This window comes from Echiichthys vipera, assembly GCF_963691815.1.
Source record: "Echiichthys vipera genome assembly, chromosome: 1".
Lineage (NCBI taxonomy): Eukaryota > Metazoa > Chordata > Actinopteri > Perciformes > Trachinidae > Echiichthys > Echiichthys vipera.
Genome location: NC_139826.1, coordinates 9,535,000 through 9,555,850, shown reverse-complemented (window position 1 = coordinate 9,555,850; position 20,851 = coordinate 9,535,000). Strand labels below are relative to the sequence as shown.

Here is a 20,851-nt window from a genome sequence, read left to right as displayed (position 1 = left end):
TATCAGTGGTAATTGACAGTCCCTTTCGAGAGCCCCTGTAATCACTTGTTTTTATTAATCAGTAGTGCAAATGCCAAATTTTAAAGCAATTATGTATTAATGTGGCCCCAAGAGTTCTGTGTCACTGTGGCCAATGACACTGGTGTGTTTTTATTTTCTATTCTATTGATTCATTATTTCATTTGGTTTCATAAATCTTGCCCCTACTGTCACCTTGTAAGAAGAATCAGTGGTAAATGCATTGCATTAACATTTTGGAAATACACCTCAGAGTTCCTGTTCAGAGAGGTTGTCCCAACTGGTAACCAATAACAAGTGAAGTGTTTTTTTTTTAAAGGGGTTTTAAAATCATAATCATATGGCGTCGAAATGTTTGTAAAGGGAAACTTTTTGTCATTGTTTCACTGTAGTTACAAGATAATGGGAAATGTAACTTGCCTTTTTTCCCAGAACATGTAGTGTAAAGGAAAAGTCATAAAGCCAGCAAATGTTATCATTATAGGGGGACACCACGTCCAGTGTGTTATTTCCATGGAATAGAACACTTCAATATAATCTGTAAACATGAACGCCTCTGTCTCTCTCGAAGACATAAACCAGAGAAGTAAAACTCAAACCTCTGATGGTATCAAGTATACAGTGTGGAGCTGCTCCATAGACAATGAATAGAGATTTGGAGATTTTCTTTTTTTCTTTTGAAGTTATCTTTTTTATACTCAGATTAGATTAGCATGTTGTAAACATGTTCCAATATACTCAGAACATTCCCCTGGTGCTTTCAGTGTCATTTATAACCACTTTCCCAATTCACTGATTATGGAGCAGCTCCACACTTTATACGTGATGACATCACGCATTTTAATTTTTGCACCCTTTTAGGATTTGGGAGGGAGTTCATGTGTACTAATATTTTTTGATTGTCTTAGAACATAGGATTACATGTATGAATTTTGAAGCTTCTTGTTGTCTTAGAACATAGGATAACATGTATGAATTTTAAAACAGGGTGAATTTCCCCTTTACTGTCAGTAAGGAAAATAAATCTGAATTTTGCTAACATTAGCTAACACTATTTACCATAAACTGGTCATACTAGATGGCGTGAAGCTGTAGCAATAATCCTAGGCCTAATGAAATTAGCTAGGCTGCGTTGTATTGCCTATAACTTAAACTTTTCATTTGTAAGACAATTTGTGGTATTTCTTCTTTAAACTGTTATAGTCACACTTTACCCAGTACTGTAACAGACACATGTTTGTGTTTTTCATCTTTATTCAAAACATTTTACTTTAACAAAAACTGAATCGAGCAGTAGACAAGATGACCCAGAAAACCAAGGCCACCAGACAAGCCAGGAGATGAGTTGAAAAAGAGGTAAGCAGTGAGGAGAGTGGGAATTGACAGTATGATAGACAGTGATAGATGGATTAGCAGAGTGAGAGAGAACCCCCCCCCCCCCACCCCTACAAAAATAACTTTCCCCCAGCAGCAGACAGGGAATAGAGTCTGATTAGTCAGATGTCAACTGGTGCGAGGCAGCGGAACGCGCCTTCGTTTGGGTGGCAAATGGCATCGGGATAGAACTGGGAACACATCTATTCCTCTTCACGCCAGAGAAGACACCGGCTTCCCTCCCATCCGTGAAGAATAGCAAAACTGGCATATTTATTTTGGCAAATTCATATTAGGTGTTCTCAGAGATGCCACTATCTCGAGCCACAGTTACTTTGCCAAGAGGCATGAAAACACACTTTAAATGTATGGGTGCAAGAAATGACAAGGCAACCGGCTTATCAAATGAGACACATTCAATTCCTCCAACGGGCCGCTACGATGGTGGTATTTGTCTGTGCTGCACGGCGAAAACATTATGACAGCGTTAAGGCTTTCATTTATTCTGACAATTAATGCGTGTTTCCTTTGATTAAGGAAAGAAAGGGACAGATAGAGCATGAGACAGAGAGAGAATGAGGGGGAGACATAGTGAAAGAGGACAGGGTAAAAAAAAGTTACAAGCTGTGTATATTTCTATTCCAATAGCTTTAAGGGGTACATTAAGCTTTATCACAAAATACAGCCCCCCCGAAACAATCTGTATGCAAATAAAGCCTTACATATGGTTTGAGCTGTTTGTAGCTCTGCCGGCAAGATTTTCTACGTAGTCAGTGAGTTTTGCGGTTCACAGATGTTCTTTAATCTGTAATGGATGCTGGCGTTGGAGCAATCCACTCTGGAGCATGTCTTTAAAACTGTTTATTTGATACGTCTTAATGTTCTTGCACTTACACAAATTGACTACTGAGCTGTTTAATTCAATCAAAACTCAGCAAATTAACGTATTTAATGCCTCTGTGGATTCAAATGCTAATTGTTTGTGCCATACTCTCAGAGCGATTAAAAGCGCTGGTTTACAAAGCACTATACTCTTGAACAGAGGATTGTGAGTAGCAGGTCAGTGATTCCTTTGACTGAGACAACCACACAAAGTATTTAGGAGGAGGAAGATATTGTACATGTCTGCAGTTCTCAGTCTTTAAACCTTGTGTGCCAATGAATGTGCAGTGCTAAATTGATTGTCAATCATAGGATATTGGAAATCACAATGGACATTGCTCACAGCAGGGGAGAGCAGAGTCAGGAGAGGTTACTTACTGACTTCTGTGGCGGTAACTGTGATGTTGTGCCACATGTCCGTCTCCCGGTCCAGTGGTTTGGCCAGTGTGATCTTCCCATCCTCCACGTTGATGTTGAACTGCCTCTCCAGGTCTGTATGACGATCAATGAAGTACCTGCAAAGACAATCAATCATGAAAATTTGACAAAAAGCTTTGTCTCTAAGTTTTGTCTAATGCTGCGTTCCAGTTGAACTCGGAAGTCGGTACTTCCAAGTTCCCAGATGGAGATCTCTCACAATCCAACATGGCTGCTCCCAGTATCAACAATGGTAAAGCTGTAGGAATGCACTGTTTTTTAGCACTTCTTACTTGTGTCCCATAAAACACATAGTAGCCCATCTTTGATCTGTGGATATGTTGCAACACGAGAAAAATACAGCATAATGCATTTGTATCAACTGGTATTACGAACAATGGCTAAAGGCGTGGCATTGCAATGCCTTATCCATCAAGAGCTACTTGTATATTAAGTAAAAACAGTAGGAAATCAATGATTATCTAAGGAATTAATTACAGCTGTCTCATGAGCAGCAGGGAACATTCAAACCTAATAAGATCCAAGAAGCCCTCACCCTCATCACAGCAACACCTTCCTCCTGCAAAAAAGACCATTAGTCTGTTATGTCTGGATAAGAGATGGGTTGTTGTTTAACCTCTTTGGGATCTGTCAACACTCAATGCCCCCCCCCAAAGGCTTTTGCATAAATGGGTTAGGACAGTGTGTGTGTGTGTGTGTGTGTGTGTGTGGGGGGGGGGGGGGTAATAGATGAGATGGAGATGAAACAATGACCATGTGACTTTGTCTGATCTTAGGCTAAATGATAATATCTTTTTCAAACCACTGGCGACTTTTAAAATGAATCATACATTGATTCAAAGGGTATTTTTGTAAAGTGTTCCTCATCCGGATTTTGTTTCTCTGTGACATTACCTTTGACACACTCACACAGTGCCTTTACATGCAGTTTAAAAGCCTGATTATATTTGGGTCAAGGCAATACCCGCTTCTCAAACGCCATGTAAACATCTTACCCCGCTTAAAATCTGAGTCCTCATACCCCAGTTAAGAGATCTACAGTAGATATCTCCTTTAGTAATTGGTATATTCTTGCATGTATACACCTTAACCGGGCTAAGACCATAGCCTGGTTAATTCTGTGCATGTAAACGAACTGACTGACTTTTGAGATTTGTACAGTGTTAAGAACACAGTCATATGAACACTCCCCAGAACGAAAACTTCAGCAGCATGTCTAAAAATTGGAATGCACATAAAAGAGAATTTTCCAATGCCACTCGAAGCTGTGAAATCGCTCTTTCATGTTGCAACGTGCACAGCGCCAATTCTTGGGACAAGCCCACACAAAACTCACTAAAAAAGAATCTGTCATAATGGGTCATATTTGGTTTCACACGTTTCATCTGCCATTATGTGTTACTGTCATAAACATCCTACACACCAAAAACTAGTGATTCACGTGAGCTAATTACACCATGTACCGCACAAGTATTTCCATACCTCCAGGACAAACTGGTTTTGTTCCGTTCTCTCTGTCTCTCACATCTTCCCTCTCTCTTCACCCTCTTACTCACTCAATAGTCACAAAGTATTTTCATTCCCATCCAGCCGGCTCTTCCTAATCCAATCCCCCTATCCAATTCTTTGCAGACCCCTTTCCCCACACAGACATTCCTCGGCCACCAGGCGCCCGCTCACCCTGTCTCCCTTCCTAACCGTGGGTCTTGTACCATCTCACAGAGGAACTGCTCATCCCTATCAGTGCAGACCTGTTGACAGGAACCCTATAGCGTTTGTATGAGAGAGAGACAAGAAAGGGGAAGGGATACAGAGGGATGGAAACAGAAAAGGCGAAAGAGCACCAGGGAAAGCCAAAGACAAAGTCACAATAACAACAATTTATATGAAGGAGGATGTTGCTATAGAAGAATGATGGTAAATTAAATAAATAAACTGCTGGCCCAGATTCCAATTGTTGGGGAGATGTACCGAGCCGTGACATTTCCATTTTTGAGATGAAATGGTGTAAAATCCTCTAGACGCAGGGCTGGGAGAGGTCCATGAGGACCCCCCCCCCCTTCTCTCCTCTCTTTTTCTCTTGCCCTGCAGACGCAGAGCACTTTCAAGACAGGCAGACAGCAGCAAACCACCTGGGAGCAGCCTCTCTCCTGCAGACTGAGTGGATCCCAGTCAAACTCTGACAGCCTCACGTGGAAGTGAGGAGACAGACCCTGAAATGTTCTGCAACCTGTCACTCAAACTGACAACGTGATGTGAAAAGAATTAAAAGCAAATAAAAAATGATATCCAACGTTATACGTGTGTGGTTTTCCTGAGTGTGATGTGAGAATGTGTGAGAATGTGTGCAAATGTGCGCACATATGTCTCTGTGTGTGTATCTTCTGGTTTCAGCTTTGCTTTACTTCTCACAGGCCTTTAAATGCCATTGGGCTGACCTCAGTCCAACAGTTAAACATGACGGAGAAGCTGTTAGTGCCACATATTAGAAAGCAGTGAAGCATTCTTACAACTGACCCAAATATTTGAAAGCAGTGAAGCATTTTTACAACTGACACAAAATACATTGAATATATGCAACCTCAAAATGAAACAAATACAATACACTAATCAAAATGCATCAGTGTGACAGAAGCTTTTCCGTGCATGAAAAAAAGATAACTATTAGCTGTAATCAGTGAGATCATTATTCTTTTTTCTGTTAATGGTCCTTTGGTGCATGGGTGTAGCGACTCTGCATTCCTCACAGATCACCTGTCAATCAAACAGTGTGGCATGGACATCTTCTCTGTTTGAGTTTCTGTGGGTGGCAATCTTGTGTCTCTTTAGCCCCAGTGACTATAATTGCTCATGCTAACTCCCCTGTAATTTTTCTTTCCCATCGCATAATGTGTGTCAAATGATTTTCTGTAGGAAAGATATGTCAGATGCTGAGCAGCAAGTGTAAAAACTTTCAGCAACTAAATGTGCACTTATAGTTTAACTGCAATCATGCTACATACAGTAACACATACTAGCAACACAAACAAACACATGAAATATTCTTTAATCTTCAATGCAAATTTTCTTTTGACTGATCTTGAAATCTCTTGAATCTTGAGCACTGATTATGTTGGTGCAGAATGGGTTTGTTATCACAATGAGATGCAAACTGAGATTAAAGATTAAAAGATTAAATCAGACAGAAAACACTGATTTAACCCCATTAGCTGTATGGTTTCATGTCAATAAGAGACACTAAGGATTCTTATTTCCTGGAAATAAGCTCAAATATAATTGTGAGCGCATATAGCATTAAACTGAACCATAATTATATGTTCTGTATGTGAGGGAAATAAACATAAGGCACTTTGGACAAGCAAGTCTTATTATGAGGAGCATTACTGAATGGATCTCTAAAAAGTCTGAGAAAGTAGCCCTCATAACTTGACATAACATCATCAGCATTTGTGGGAAAGTCAAGTATAAAAGTATTTTTTTTCTGAGTCCCTCATCTTTAAACATCACTAGAATACCTGATGTAAAGAATGTGAGCCTGACAGAAAAAAAAGTCTGTAAAGTTTGATTAACATCAGCCCCTACAGCCACAACTAACAATTAAATGTATCAATAAATGCTTAACATCGTGTAATAGCAGCATCAGTAGATTAGAGTTATGAAGCAAAAACACTGACTCAGTAATGTCGGCAGGTCAGACCAGACCCAGTAAGGCTTTAGCCCAATTCATTTTATCACTTTTAAATTGAAGTTTTAATTCGTACAATGGTACATTTTTGTTGTCTTTGTTCATAAGTTGTGTGTGTGCGTGTGTGTGTGTGTGTGTGTGTGTGTGTGCACTTTAGGACCTACGTAACAGTAACAGCGTTGTTAGGCATTCACCAACAGTGGACCTACGGCAAACGGACATTTTTAAAGTCCTCTGTTGGTCATGCTTTGCAGGTTATACATTATTAATTCGCAATTAAAGTGGCAATGATGTTTTTTGTAATATTTGTATGACAAGAATGTTTAAATATTGATGACATTAATGTTAAAGTATCCTTTTTCGAAAGAAACAAAGCAGTCTTTACAGTAAACAGGCACCCATTAGGGAAGAGGATGGATGCAGACTGTTTGACTGCAGCATATGCCCCCTCTTTCATAGGTAGATATCGCTCAAGGACTCAAGTTCCCTCTTAACAATTTATTTAAAAACAATCAAAAAGCACATTTGCCGTAATATTATGGTCAAATAGCTTGAAAGTAAACACTCTATTGTATTATTGTTATTTTAATATGACCAGAAACAGAAATCCACAATTGGTTTATGTAGTCCGACAGTCCACTTTTGGCAATGTTGGCTTGTATGTGTGTGTGTGTGTGTGTGTGTGTGTGTGTCTGTGTGTTTTAAAAAAAACTGTGACCCTGTGAGTGATTATAGCATATTTATGTTGTAAAAACTTGGCAATGCTCTCTACTAAATAATGTAATTGTGCGTATCCTAATTGTGCGTTTATGCTTTTTTCAAACCTATGTATGTGTGCACAGTAGGTGCTTGGATTTACCACCATTAGAGTGTGAACATGTGCAAATGTGTGTGAGTCACTGAGTGCTTGTAAAAGTTGGAGGGAGAAGAGGTGAAAAGAACCAGAACATTTTTCTGCTGAGAACAAAATGCCTGTGACATTCCTGCCTGTTATCAGGTCAATAAGTCCTCTGGGAGGATCACAGATGTAGAACTAATTTTTGCTGTCCCCTAAATGCTGACCAGTTGTGATTTTGCGGTACATTTTATTCAGGCTGGCCCTTTTACTGGGAAGGTGATTTTGCTCGAGAGTCAATAGTAAATCATGAATAATAAAAATACCACGTTCTGTGAAATAATCATTCTTGACATTACATTACATTCACTTTAAAAACCATCCCCTTTACATGACTGCTTGTATTACCATATGCAGCATGTTAGCTGTCAGCTGTGCTAAGACAACATAAGGGAGCCTGCAGTAAACAAGCTGTACAGAATTCCATCCCTCAATAATAAATAAAAAAAGGATAATGAAAACGACGATGTTCACCAAACTTGTTTAAAATCCAAATACACCTGCTTGTGTATTTCAGACTAAAATTAAGTCACAGCTATTCTATAAAAATATTAGTTCCTTGTCAGACAGCCATAGTGACTGCCAGATGTCACATTGCTGTTTATTTGTGATCAGTCAGGTAGAAAACGACAGTGTGCAGGCTCCAGAGAGAAGCAATACTGAGGGAGTATTTCATGGAGTGCACCTGAAATGTTCTTGGTTGGATGCATTAAGTACAGCTAAGGGCTTGTTTGTCTCCTGAGTGCAGAGGACATGGCAGCCCACCAGAGCACTCGCCCCGAGTGGTTTAGACTCAGACCGGTTTAGTCTGGTCCAGCTGGAGGGGGGATCTAGACAGAGAACGATTCTAATCAGAGGGGTCGACTCGAAAGCTTGTTCACATGGTGGGCAGGAGAAAGTCCACTCACTCGCACTGCTGTGACTGCTGCCATTCATCTACTGTAGATATACCTTCACTAACTACAGTAGAGCTTCTCTTTCCAATCTTTGAAACAGAAAATTAAAGAATAAAGGGCAAAGAGGGAGAAAACAAGAGACAGGAGGGAGAGAGGTGGAAAATTGTTGCCTGATGAGTATGAGTATAATTCAAGTGTGAAGATCAATAAGCTGCACACGTTGACTGTTTTCACAAGAATATTTAGCTTTTTTTCTGGAAACATCTTGAAATATTTACAAAAGGGTTATGGTTAATAACATATGTGTGCATGTAATATCAGTTTCACAGCTGAAATGTATTTTTTCTACAATAACAGCCGTGTCCATGTCTCAGGGATGCAGTTGGGATGTATAATCAGTGAGTGAGTGGGAAAAAGATTGTTTTTTTTCTTAGGCATGGCAAGGTTGATAATAGGACAATGGTGAGTCCACATGCGGTGGCGGTATAATATTGAGCCGGGATGGACAGTTGAGTGAGAGTCAAGTCTTCATTGTTGGGAGAGGGAGACACCAGCTGTACCTTTGAACTGTTAGTCGGACAAAACGATGACATTTGAATTTGGACATTTCCAGTCTTCTGTTTTATTGACAAAATGTTTAATTGATTAATGATGAGTAACCACAGTAATGAAAAGAGTTTTCAGCTTCAGCCCTGTATGCATTACAAACAAACTAAGTTTATTGTCTAGTGAGGCATTTGTCCAGATTGTCCATGATTTAGAACATCTTTCTGATCATGTAAGAGGCATTATTGAGCCTACAGCGCTCTGTTAGCCAGTATATCTGGCAGGATTAAAATCTTCCACACAGTAATCATTGTATCAGCTCAAAGCTCAGCCTTAGAGGCTGATACAAATGCAAAGTAGACTCGAATGGTCTTTGGTGAGGGTGAGGCATCATATTAAGCTCTCAACAAAACAATACAATAGTTTGTTTTATATCATCCGCCACAAAGAAAAACCTTGACATCTGTGATAGATCGCGCTCATCTTGAACATTTACAGGGGGGCACAGGGGGGAGGGGGTATGTACGTTTGGACTTCAAAGAAAATGACATGTTGAGGCAAAACAATTTGTTGTGACAAAATGCAAACTGGCAAGAAAATGTCTGGTTGTGTGTGTAATCTTGGAGCAGTTATCCCCCCCCCCCCCCCCCCCGCTGATCAGTCGCTTCACAGGAGTTGGCAGATGATTAATGCAGCATTCTATTAGCCAGTTACAACTTCCTCTTCTGATCCTCAAGAATGAAATTGAAAGAATATACTAAATCAAAAATATCTTTCAATACGAGAGTACATTTTCAAAAGGCTCTATTGTTGGAACCCTTACTATCACACAAAGCCCTTGAGCAACGCCCCCTTGTGAAAATAATAACTTTTCCACTTAATTGTAAATTGTTGATTAAGAGCGTGATGAAAACCGCGAGTCTGAGGCAATGACCTGAGGACAAATGACTAAGAAAGAGAGAGAAATAGTGCTGGTGCATAAATATGGCAGCCTATGACTTAGTTTGCACCGCATCATGCTTCAAACATTTAAGTATCAATGCAAGGGATGTTAATATCTGGACAGTATCATAGCAGCAAATGTGTGAAGAGATCATGTCAGCAGGGTGCTGCCATCTGCATGCACACAGTTATTCATTATTTAGTCACTTTTTTCTTTCAACAATTATGCACTGAAGGAGGTAAATAACAACAGTGTAGACAAATGTAACGTATTGTATTAATACTGCAGATACTTTTGAATAAATTGTAAATTTGTGTTTATTAAATATAATGATACACTGGACTTGTATACACTTACAAATCTAACAAACATTAGTTCACAATAACAGCTGTGTCCATGTATGTGACCTGCATAATTGTTTGTTCACCCAAATGAAGACCAAAATACCATATTTGCATTTAGAGCCGCAGCAAATTATTTGTTAGACCTTGGACTGTTGGTTGGACAACAACCAAGACATTTGAAGATGCCATCTGCACATAACTCATAATTATATATATATATATATACACACACACCCACACACACACACATATATATATATATATATATATATATATATATGTGTGTGTGTGTGTTTATTTAGCACCTCGAAAATCCCCTCTTTTATCTCTCTCTAACAAACACAGACTTGTTCAACAAACATAGGAGCTGCATGACACAAAATAAGGACGGAGAGAAGCAAAATATGTCATTACGCATGAAATATACTATCTTTTTACCAAGGGAGGGACATCATGCAACCTCCGGGCTCAATTCTTCTTGGCAATCTCATCACTAAACATGAAGATGCTACCAGAAAAAAAAAAGGGGGGGGGGGGGGGGGGGATAAGGTAGAATGAACCGGCCCTGCTCTATAGCCTCAGCCAATCTATGAAAGCCAGCCTGCTCTCTGCTCGCCATGCAATTACACACAACCTGTTGAGTGTTGTCCCGGGAATGCGGTCAGAAAGTCACTGGAGAATTAATGAAATGCCAAGATGGAGGGAGAGAAATTGCCTGTATAACCTATCCTCAAGGTGCCCTTGTGGTATTTCCAAGTATAAGTCACCAAAGAGGAGAATATAGCAGGGCTGGTCACACGGTGAAAGTAGAAGTTGCTGCCTTTAACTCGTAATTTACATCTCTTTTTGTGCATCTGTGGAAATGAAAGCAATCATTGGATTGCTTCCTCACTGCCAAAGACAATGACCATAGTCTCCAAAGGTCACAGGCATGGTGAGATTTAATTGCATGCCTAGGTGTCAAACCTTTTATTAAAAGAAGTCATTAAAGACTCACTTTTAACCTATACTCTACACTTCTTAAAGGTACACCAAAAGCTTCTCAAGTTTTTCTGTCAATAGAAAATGGTTGAGCTGTAAAGGTTGAGCTCAATGTAAATGGCCTTCATTCTCTTACCTGACAAGGCTCCCAGAAGAGTCTGGATCCCTGGCCGTGACTGTCCCTATGACCGTGTTGATGGGGGCATTCTCATTCACTTCCAGTAAGTACACTGGTTTGAAGAAAATGGGAGGTTCATCCGAGTCTTCCACCACAATCTTTACCGTAGCAGTGTCCTTGAAGGGCCCACCACTGCTGGGCTCAGAGCGGATGTTGGTGGCTTCAACTTTCAGGGTGAAGGCTCTCTTGCTCTCGTAGTCTACAGGCTGTAGGGGGAGAAAGAGACAGGTGGTCAAGGACAGCATCATCATTCAGGTGCCTGACCTGTCCATATCACACATCTACAGTCTTGTGGTGCGTTTACTCAAGTTTGACCTAGACACTGTGGAAGCTGTCATATTTCACTTGAATACTTTTATGCCATACCGTATACTTCTACTCCACTACATTTGAGAGCTAAATAATGTACTTTGACACCTCACCATCGCTATCAAGTTTCATTATGAGAAGTGTGGGATCCAGTGTTTTTGGAACTTGACCCATACTAGAGACTAAAAGGAGGGATCTTGATCTTGTGTTGCTTCTTTAAACATTTTTTGGTCAGACTTACTTGGCTGGAGTACCATTTTAAACTTCTGAGCAATATATAGCTGCTAAAGGTACCTCCACCTCAACCAGTCATGCTGCATAATGAGTACATTTATTTTTTTTTATACTTGAGAAGTATATAAGACTAAAGAAAAAAAATGCATGTGTAATTTTATTTATTTTTTAAAAACCAACAGGGATTTTAATTGTTAATTAGAACATTGTTGTTATTTCATCCACCGCTATATATATATATATATATATATATATATATATATATATATATATATATATATATATATATATATATATATATATATATAACATCAAATCCATTTATAAAGTGCATTTAAAAACAACTATCGTTGACCAAAGTGATGTACCATAAGATGACATTTATATATAATAGAACAATAGGACACAGAAAAAAAAGAGATAGATTACACAACAGTACCTTACTACACACACAGAAATAGGTAGAGGAACAGACAGAAAATACAGAACACAGAAGTGTAAAAAGTGACGCATAAAAACTTAGGGACGCTCAAAGGCCTGAAAACATATGTGACTTGAGTTTGGCCACAGAGGGTGAACACTTAATTGAAAATGGTAAACTGTGCCAAAACTTTGGGGCGAGTACTGCAACAGCACCGACGCGCCTACCCCTCAGCCTTGATTGAGGGACAGCCGGGAGCAGCTGGTTTAGGGATGGGGCAGATGAGCTCAGCGATGTACTGGGGCACCAGGCCGCGTAGAGCTTTAAAAATAAATAATAATAATAATAATAACCCTTAAACTCAGCTCTATATTTAACCGGTAACCAATGCATGGACATCAGTACAGGTGTAATGCTCTCTCTATTCCTGGTACCAGTTACAAGTCTACTACCCTGAGAAAATAGCATTTACTGACAGAGAGAAGCATTTACATGTCTAAATGTGGTGCCCCCCACTGGTAGTACCCAAAATGACACCATCCCATCCTTGAGCTAAGTTGACCGAGTGAGCGTCTAAAGTGTAAACATATTTTTTTTAGTTTTTGACTAAAAAGAATCATGCCATCATAATTGTTGAAGACAAACATGGACATTACTCGGAGAGGGTGGGAGTGGGGGTTTAATTGGAAGAGATAGTTTGTGAGTGACTTTGTGATAATGTCTAAGGTATCTGTCTACTGCAGCAAACATAATTTATTTGATCACTATTTTGATTTATATCAAACAGGCACAATAATTGTACATTTCAGAACTGCACAACCTGAAAATATTTCCCAACCTTTATAGGCATGACAGAGCACAAATCTCCCTCCTAATGCTCTGGGTGACAGCAAATTATTAGAGCTTTCATACTGCTATCACAACCAGCTGACATGAAACAAATGAGAACAGGTGCTTATTCAAGACTATCAACAAAAGGTGTAATTTTCTAAAGAGAAATAAAAACATTTTGTACAGGACATGTCATTGTATGATATCTGTTTCATCGCAATTTTCAATTGCCATGCAGTATTTCCTTTACAGATGGCTCATCATTAATATTTAAAAGAAAGAGGAGAGTCACAATTTTAGTCTCTTGGCATCTCCGAGGACACCCCAGACGGTCACAATTTAATTCTGAATCACCTCTGGTCGCTCACATACTACGAGAATAATGGGATCAAGTTACTTCCACGCTCCATAACCGCGATTTATAGGGAAATCTAAACTGGGCCTTGCCGCTTGAGGGGAGAGGAGCTGGCTTGGGGAGAAAGAAGGACTAAGAGGAGGGAGATGAACAGAATGAGAAATATATCCAGTTAGAGAAAAAGAGAGAGAGCAAGAGGAATTGTCCCTGAGGTGAGACAGGGCCAGTACTGAGAGCTCTGGGGGCAGAGGGGGTAGGTGGGTGAAGGGCTCTCTTGGGGCCCAGCTTTGAGACAGTAACAGCAGCCAGGGAGACGGGGGAGTTGACCCACACCTTTGACTTCCCCACTCCTACAATCCTGGCATCGGGGCACAAGTACACAGACCAAGCCCCTGAAGCCTCTCCAAGCCCCACTCCTCCACGGCCGGAGAAGCTATTCAGAACACTTTCATTATTAACCTCCCCTTCTTCTCCTCCTCACTCCTGACACAAAACCCCCCTCTAGTCCTTCCTTTTCTATCTATGATCCTGCCGTCTTTGCTGAGAAAGTAAGGAGTGTGGCTGGACATGGAGCCAATGGATTACACTTAAATTCATATGGTAGTGGAGAGGAAGGGCATGTATAACATTTGGGCTGGATAGCTAAAATGATTATATGTAAATGTAGAGAGAAATGTTATAATGTTAATTAAAATTTGAAAGAAATTTACTGGTACAGACATAGGTAAAGAACTAAGCATTTTTTTAATATTTAGTTTTACAAAACAGTATTCTTTTTAACTGGTGACAACAGTTGTTCAATGTCTGACAAGTCAAGTCTTCACATTATTCGAATTTACCCTGACACACAAGCACATAACAGGAGATTGTCCGATATCAGATGCGTTCTCACCTACTGCAAATACTCTGTTTGGTTTAGGCAACGGGTGGCACTGGGTAGAGTGTGGAGGAGGGAAGACATGATGCAGAATTCACTGTAGTTCATAATTTGGTCAAGAATATGAATAGAATGTCTCTTGCCTTTCCTTGAATTTGTTTGGCAATTTCAGCATCAGACAGAAGTTCCAGAATGTCATTGTTTCATTGACATTTTCATTTGTGTCTTTGTGTAAAATCCCCCTTCTCATTTACATTTACTCAAGTTTAACTAAACACTGTTGAGGCTGTCATACTTCACTTGAATACTTTCATGTCATACTGTATATCTACTCCACTACATTTGAGAGCTTAATAATGTACTTTGACTCCTCACCATTGCTATCAAGTTTTTATTATTAGAAGTGTGGGATCTAATGTTTTTGGAGCTTGACCCATACTAGAGACTAAAAGGAGGGATCTTGATCTTATGTTGCTTCTTTAAACTTTTTTTGGTAAGTTTTCTGACTTACTTGGCTGGAGTACCATTTTAAACTGTGCCTTTGTGTAAATTACCCCTTTTCTTCACCCTCAGATGTTTTCCAGTTTCATGCTAGGCGCATGATAGATCATCAACAAGCTCACTCGTCCGTGTAAATGTCCCAGACAATTATGTGTTCTATTACGCATGGGATTAATCAAACATTACACAGACTTTGTAATAGGAAGCCATCAGGGTAAAGTCTATATAATGTCTGATCCAACTGATTCAAACATTTGGGTTCTCACATAAAGCTCCTCTGGACAATGTTGAGATACTGTAAGTTCAAGGTTGCAGTACACGTGGTAAAGAGACTTAAAGTTTTTTAAGACTGTGGGCTGTAAAACAACAGGCTTAAAGACAGTTAAACAGTCTACAGCCGAGCTGAAATTCAATGTCAATGCTAAATCCCTGTGTATTCACAATACACAAAGTCATTTGATCAATTGTTAAGAAAATAATATTGATAAATTAAGCTTTTAGAGTACTAGTAACCTTTGTGGGGGCTGCTTTTCCCATTTACACAAATAACTCTAAATTTATTCCAGGAAAATTGTCTTTTCCCTTATCAAAATATTTCAGTATTGTTCCCACTTGACAGCATGTAGGAACAACTCATTATATTTGTTTCCAGTGACCTAACAGAGAGGGGAAAGGGGAGAGGGGGACTCTCACTAGTGCTGGCATATTTAATTACATTACATCCACTTGTATGGTTTGAGGAAAACAGTGGTAAACAGCTTCTCTGATTAGCCTAGTTAAGCTAGGCTGCTTTTTTAAATACTGTATGATATCCAACCCATGGAGTCAGAATGCAAGTCATATTTTGACCCGTTCAAATGATTAATTCAATAAATGCAGACAGTGCTTTGAATGAGCAATCCAGGGAGAGCCACTTTGATTTTGATCAGTATGCAAAGTGGTGCTGTCGACTACTGTTGACTATAAAGAGATTCATGAGTGTAAAAGGAAAGCAGTAGAGGTATGCTCCATACAATTTGGAGTCAAGGTTGTGTAGGCAGCTTAAATTATAAAATGTTTCTGGTAAAAAAAAAAAAAATGTCTTAAACAGGGGTCAGCAGTCTTACGCTCAGCAACAAAGATATATTCTAGTTCCTCCTGTGTAAAAAAAACCCTCATTGTCCTGTCCCATCCCACACCTCTGCTATATTGTTGTTGTTTTTTTTTTTTTTTTGGTCATCAAATCAGTATGTACACACAGGCCATTTAGAGACTTCAAAGTTCAGCGTTGACTGCAGGGGTGAAAGCTCAGCATCCCACGAACATCCCTCGACAGGACTGGGGGCTGGGTGATAATAAGCTTAAAAACACAAACAGCAAAAAGAATCTCTCGCTTGGTTTGCGCCTCTCCAGCCTCAGTTAGACCACATTTTTTTAACCTTGCCGCAAAGGATCTGTAGTAATTTGAATTTCTACGTTAGATGGCAGTTTCTAAACTGGTGCAGCTGTTGATGGGGACAGGATGTGTTGGGGAATGAGTTACACAGAATATTTTCTTCTGTCACCCCGGTTGGAGGATAACACCAGCGAGGATGTAGAACAAAAGAGCCAAACAACTGCCTCTTTTAACTCATCTCAACTTGAGAAGCTGCCGTCTGGAGGGATGCAAAAACAGTAAGTGTTCAAATGCCTTCTACTTTTCCCAGCACATTATCATCCATCTTGCATTAGTGATGTTTGCAACCAACTCAAGGCCGCAGAAAGAACGCTGAGCGGAAGAACGGGGCTCTCTCTGCGGGACATGGAAGTAGAGGTTGCCTAAAAGACTAACACATTTGACATTTGCTTTGTCAACAGTTAGAGATTTTATGACTTTGTGTCGAGTTTGTTCTCCAGCACTGATGTTTTCTTTAGTGGCAGTGAATTGTGGTCCCGGCAGATTGCCTTAGCTCTTATACATTCCACCACCCACGCAGTTCATTGTTCACACTTTGACAAAGTCACACCACATGTCCTTGGGGTAATGCCATTTTACATCGCAACACATTCCACATTTGATTGATGTATAGCCTTTTTCTCCAGACACTGAACCAACCATGACTCAGGACTTAAGAACACCCATCCATCAATCATGTATGATTCAAGGTATGCAAACCTCTTCTACCAGACAGAGCATCTATAGAATGCATACATTTATAAACAGCTATAGTATCTTTGATACCACATGTTCAAACCTCAGTTTGATCCTTCACAGATTTCCTTGAAGTATATCTGCATCTAAACTTGATTGCAGGTCACAGTGTTATTAAAACACATTGCGGTTTTTAAATGTAAATTCCACACATTTCTGTGTTAAGAAAAATAAGTGACTTAGTGCTCTATATGTATACAGGCAAGCACTTATATGCAGACTCAAACCTCTATGGCTTTTATCCTGGAGGAAATATTCACACTGCATTTGTACTGCGTATCTCATTGCATTTCAAGACCCTGGGATACTCATTCTATCAACAGCTAAGCTTGTGTTCTGGCCATAGCTGATGAATATGATGCTATTGACGGGGACGCTTAACCAACATCACATTTCACCATGCCATTATACGGTAATGTGTTTGATTTGAGGTTAGATATTCAGGTTTTGTGACAGGAGTGTCACTAGTTCGCTTTTCTCAAGACCATACAAATGGGAATATGTTGAACACATTTAATGAGCATTGTTTTTTCTCCTCCGAACAACTACTGTTAATGTTCCCTGAAGCGGGGCAATTAACTAGCAACTGCTTCACTGAAGTTATTTTGGAGGCAATTGCTAGCACAGTTCAGCTCTCCCATGTGGATGGGTTAGCATTACGAAAAACAACAGTTCACTTCTGTATAGTCCATCTGCTCTTATGTGTGATGGTAATGTGGGTGTTAGCAACACTGAATTCAACCAAAGTCAGAATGAGGGCTGAACCAATATGTAACAATTTGCTTTGAGCTAACAGCTACAGCTAAACAAGCAAGACTGTAAAGTGAAAATGAGATTATCTTGTCTGAAAAAAAGGGAAAAAGGAATTCAGACTTAGTTTCCACATATTTGAGATTTTTGCCTCCATGTCTACACACATAAAATATCCAGTTAGATAACTTATACTTTACTTCAAGCATAAATCTCATATTTTCTTTCAAATTACTTTATGAAGTTAAAGAGTCAATGGAGGGACTTCTTTATTCATCAAATTTAAAAATGGTGTTACCATCTAATCTGAGGTGGGCAAACCCCCCACGTACCCTTGTCATCTCTCTACCCCCCTCTGAGCCCCTTGCACACTCTGTTGCATTTTTTTAAAATTTTGCATTTGGTGGAGTAAGGCTGAAACCTGGGTTTGAAGGTACGCTTTAATGAGGTCGTATTAGGTAGTGCCAGGAGCACTGTTCTGTGTGTCAAGGACAATAAACATGGAGATTTTTCCTGTCTTTGAAACGTTAAGGAGCTTTACTTTCAAACATTAATATAGCAGAAAATAAATGCTTGATATAAATATAGAGTGGAGTAATGGCACCCTGAGCAGAGAACAAAGTCATTATCCCTCTGTGTGTGTTGTAATCTGAGTTTCTCTGTTGTTTGATCGCCGAACAGTTACCATTTAATACAGTACTATGGTAAAGTTGTCATTTGAGTGAGCACTTTTACAAATTCTGCGTAGTAGGCTACAAAAAATACCACACATGCTGAGCAGTAGAGATGCATGGCGTTGTAGAAAACATGAGACCCCTGCCACTGTCCATCGTTCATTCATTTATCTTCAACCGCACTTTGCAAAACGCATCATAGTTAACAATTGCTGTATTACACAACCCATAGCCTTGTTAGGTTTACACCCAATAACTTACAGAGACAGCATTATGGGTTGATTTAAGCCATTTTAAGCCGGTTTCAAGCCATTACCTTTTTTAGTCGAAGAATCCCTTCTTGAGTCTGTGTGTCCGTGACAATCTCAAACATGCCTTGGTCATCTCCCTCGATGATGTTATATGTTGACTTTGCATTTTCACCAATGTCTCTATCATTTGCTTTAACCTTGCCGCCCATTTTCCCTATCGGTAGGTCTTCAGGGATTACAAACTCATACAAACCTAGGGAGGAAGAGACACAGTTTTTCGATTTCGAGAAATGTGAAAATGAAACAAAATTATGAAAGCATATCATAACACTGCATCATCATTAGCTGTAGACATCAGTTAGAATTAGTTTCTGAGGAGTCTATTGAATCTATGAAATTTGCCAAATAACATTTATTCTTCCCAATTACAACCAATAAGAGAAATACTTATTTAGAGCGAGTTATCCTCCTAATTCAATTGGGGACATTTAAGTTCATAAAGTGACTTACTTTTAGAGAACTTTGGTGGATTGTCGTTGACATCCGTTAGCATGACGGTGACAGTAGTAGTTCCAGACAAGCCCCCCATGTGACCTCCCATGTCCTTAGCCTGAATGACCACCAAGTACTCCTCTCTCATCTCCCGATCCATTCCATGGAGAGCAATTTTTATGGTTGCTGAAGGTGGAAACAGTTCATAACACATCAATGCAATTATAAACATGACTGATATACTCTGCACATTGTTGTAATGATGCTCATGCGAGTATGCAAAAGCACACACAAGAAAAAGTGAAGCACACTGTAACCTTCAAGGCTACCCATGACTTTATGAAACATGGGCTCTGTATAAAGCAAAGGTTAAAAAAAAATCTCTTTGTGTCTGTGTGAGGATGGCAAGGTGGTCATGACTGAGCCAGTCCCAGCACTGAGAATCAGCTGTGTGTGTTTTCAAATGTGCTCTTCTGCCATCTGCAGTCATTTGCATTCTGATTGAGTGTGAATTATGCTGTCTGTCTTGTATAATCTTGAATATTGTATGCAGAATGGACCTTATTGACTCTGCCACGGCACTGAATATAAAAAGGGCTCAGCACCGGCATATATGGATAATCCACTCAGGAAACAGAGGCCCGCAGGATCATCAAATGAATATAAAACCCCTCATAAAAGCCAGGCTTGGCATGACACCCTGCCTTGGTCCTGAGCTGCCTCAGACAATGAGAATTTGCTTGGCTATGATGGAAAGAAACGTGGGAGGGGTTAGGATGTTGTCTGTGCCTGCATTTTCAATTCTTTTAATAGATTTTCCTTTGAGATGTAGCACAATATCAGGCTCAGTTTTGCTTTTGAAGGTCAGACACAACACAGATGATCTAAACAAAAAAGAGAATGTGAAGGAAAAGAGTTGGACATTTTAAACAAAACAGCTACATGACCTAAACAGCAAGTTTACACTGGAGGAAGGGGTAAGTAATAGATACTGATGGTTGTTGTTTTTTTTCCATTGTGTCACTGGGTTTATTTTACCTTAACCCCAAACATTACATGTTGCCATTGCCATAATTTCCTTTACTCTATGAATTATTCTTTACAGTTATTGCTTAAAAGGAACTTTCCTGGGAAAAAAATGGTGCATTTTGTGGCAATGGCATCAGCACAAGAAAAGGATTCGAAACCAGTGTCCCATTAGTGCCATAGAGCACTACTCCCAGACCCAAAATCAGAAGTTTATTTTCACATTATGTCTCAACCTTGTATTTTATATACCTCCCTGTCCGCCAAGTGTGATGTCTTGATTTTTGACGCTTGTTTTTTGTTGATTTAGGCTTTATTTCCAAATTAATTTGCACACAGGCCCCACTGCTGTAATGTAAAAAAGAACATAAACTTCTTATTTTTGTCATTTGAAGTTCTTTTTTGTTATTTTGAACTTGTAAGACTCATATGTAGAAAAGTATTAATGTGTGAACGATTTCAATTTTCCACAACTACTGTACTTTCAGTTTTATGTTATCTCGGCTATGCTTGGACAAATATATAAACAAATGTTTGTTTGCCAAAAAGTAACTCACTGACAGAGCACATCCTGCACAAAACTGCACAACTTCCACTTGCTAAACTGTTACATTGTAAATCATTTGTAATAGTATTTTGAAGACGTAGTGCTATGTCCTGTCAACATCACATCAAAGTATTATAACCCCAACTGTGTTGGATGCATCATTTTCTGTAGTGGATTTCTGAAATTATAATAAATACAAAGTAATGTAATATCAACAAGATAATGTGGTTTTT

The 20,851-nt window shown here is 39.4% G+C and overlaps 1 protein-coding gene across 1 annotated transcript in view; it reads right to left on the bottom strand.

Annotated features, from left to right (window-relative positions):
- cdh8 (cadherin 8) overlaps positions 1–20,851 on the bottom strand; it is a gene marked incomplete at both ends in the record, with an annotated part of 107,384 nt that overhangs the window by 6,852 nt on the left and 79,681 nt on the right. The window contains 4 exons of the mRNA XM_083915280.1: positions 2,653–2,789; positions 11,139–11,386; positions 18,619–18,806; positions 19,064–19,231. Of these exons, the coding sequence (XP_083771406.1) occupies positions 2,653–2,789; positions 11,139–11,386; positions 18,619–18,806; positions 19,064–19,231 (741 nt within the window). The remainder of the gene's footprint in view (positions 1–2,652; positions 2,790–11,138; positions 11,387–18,618; positions 18,807–19,063; positions 19,232–20,851) is intronic.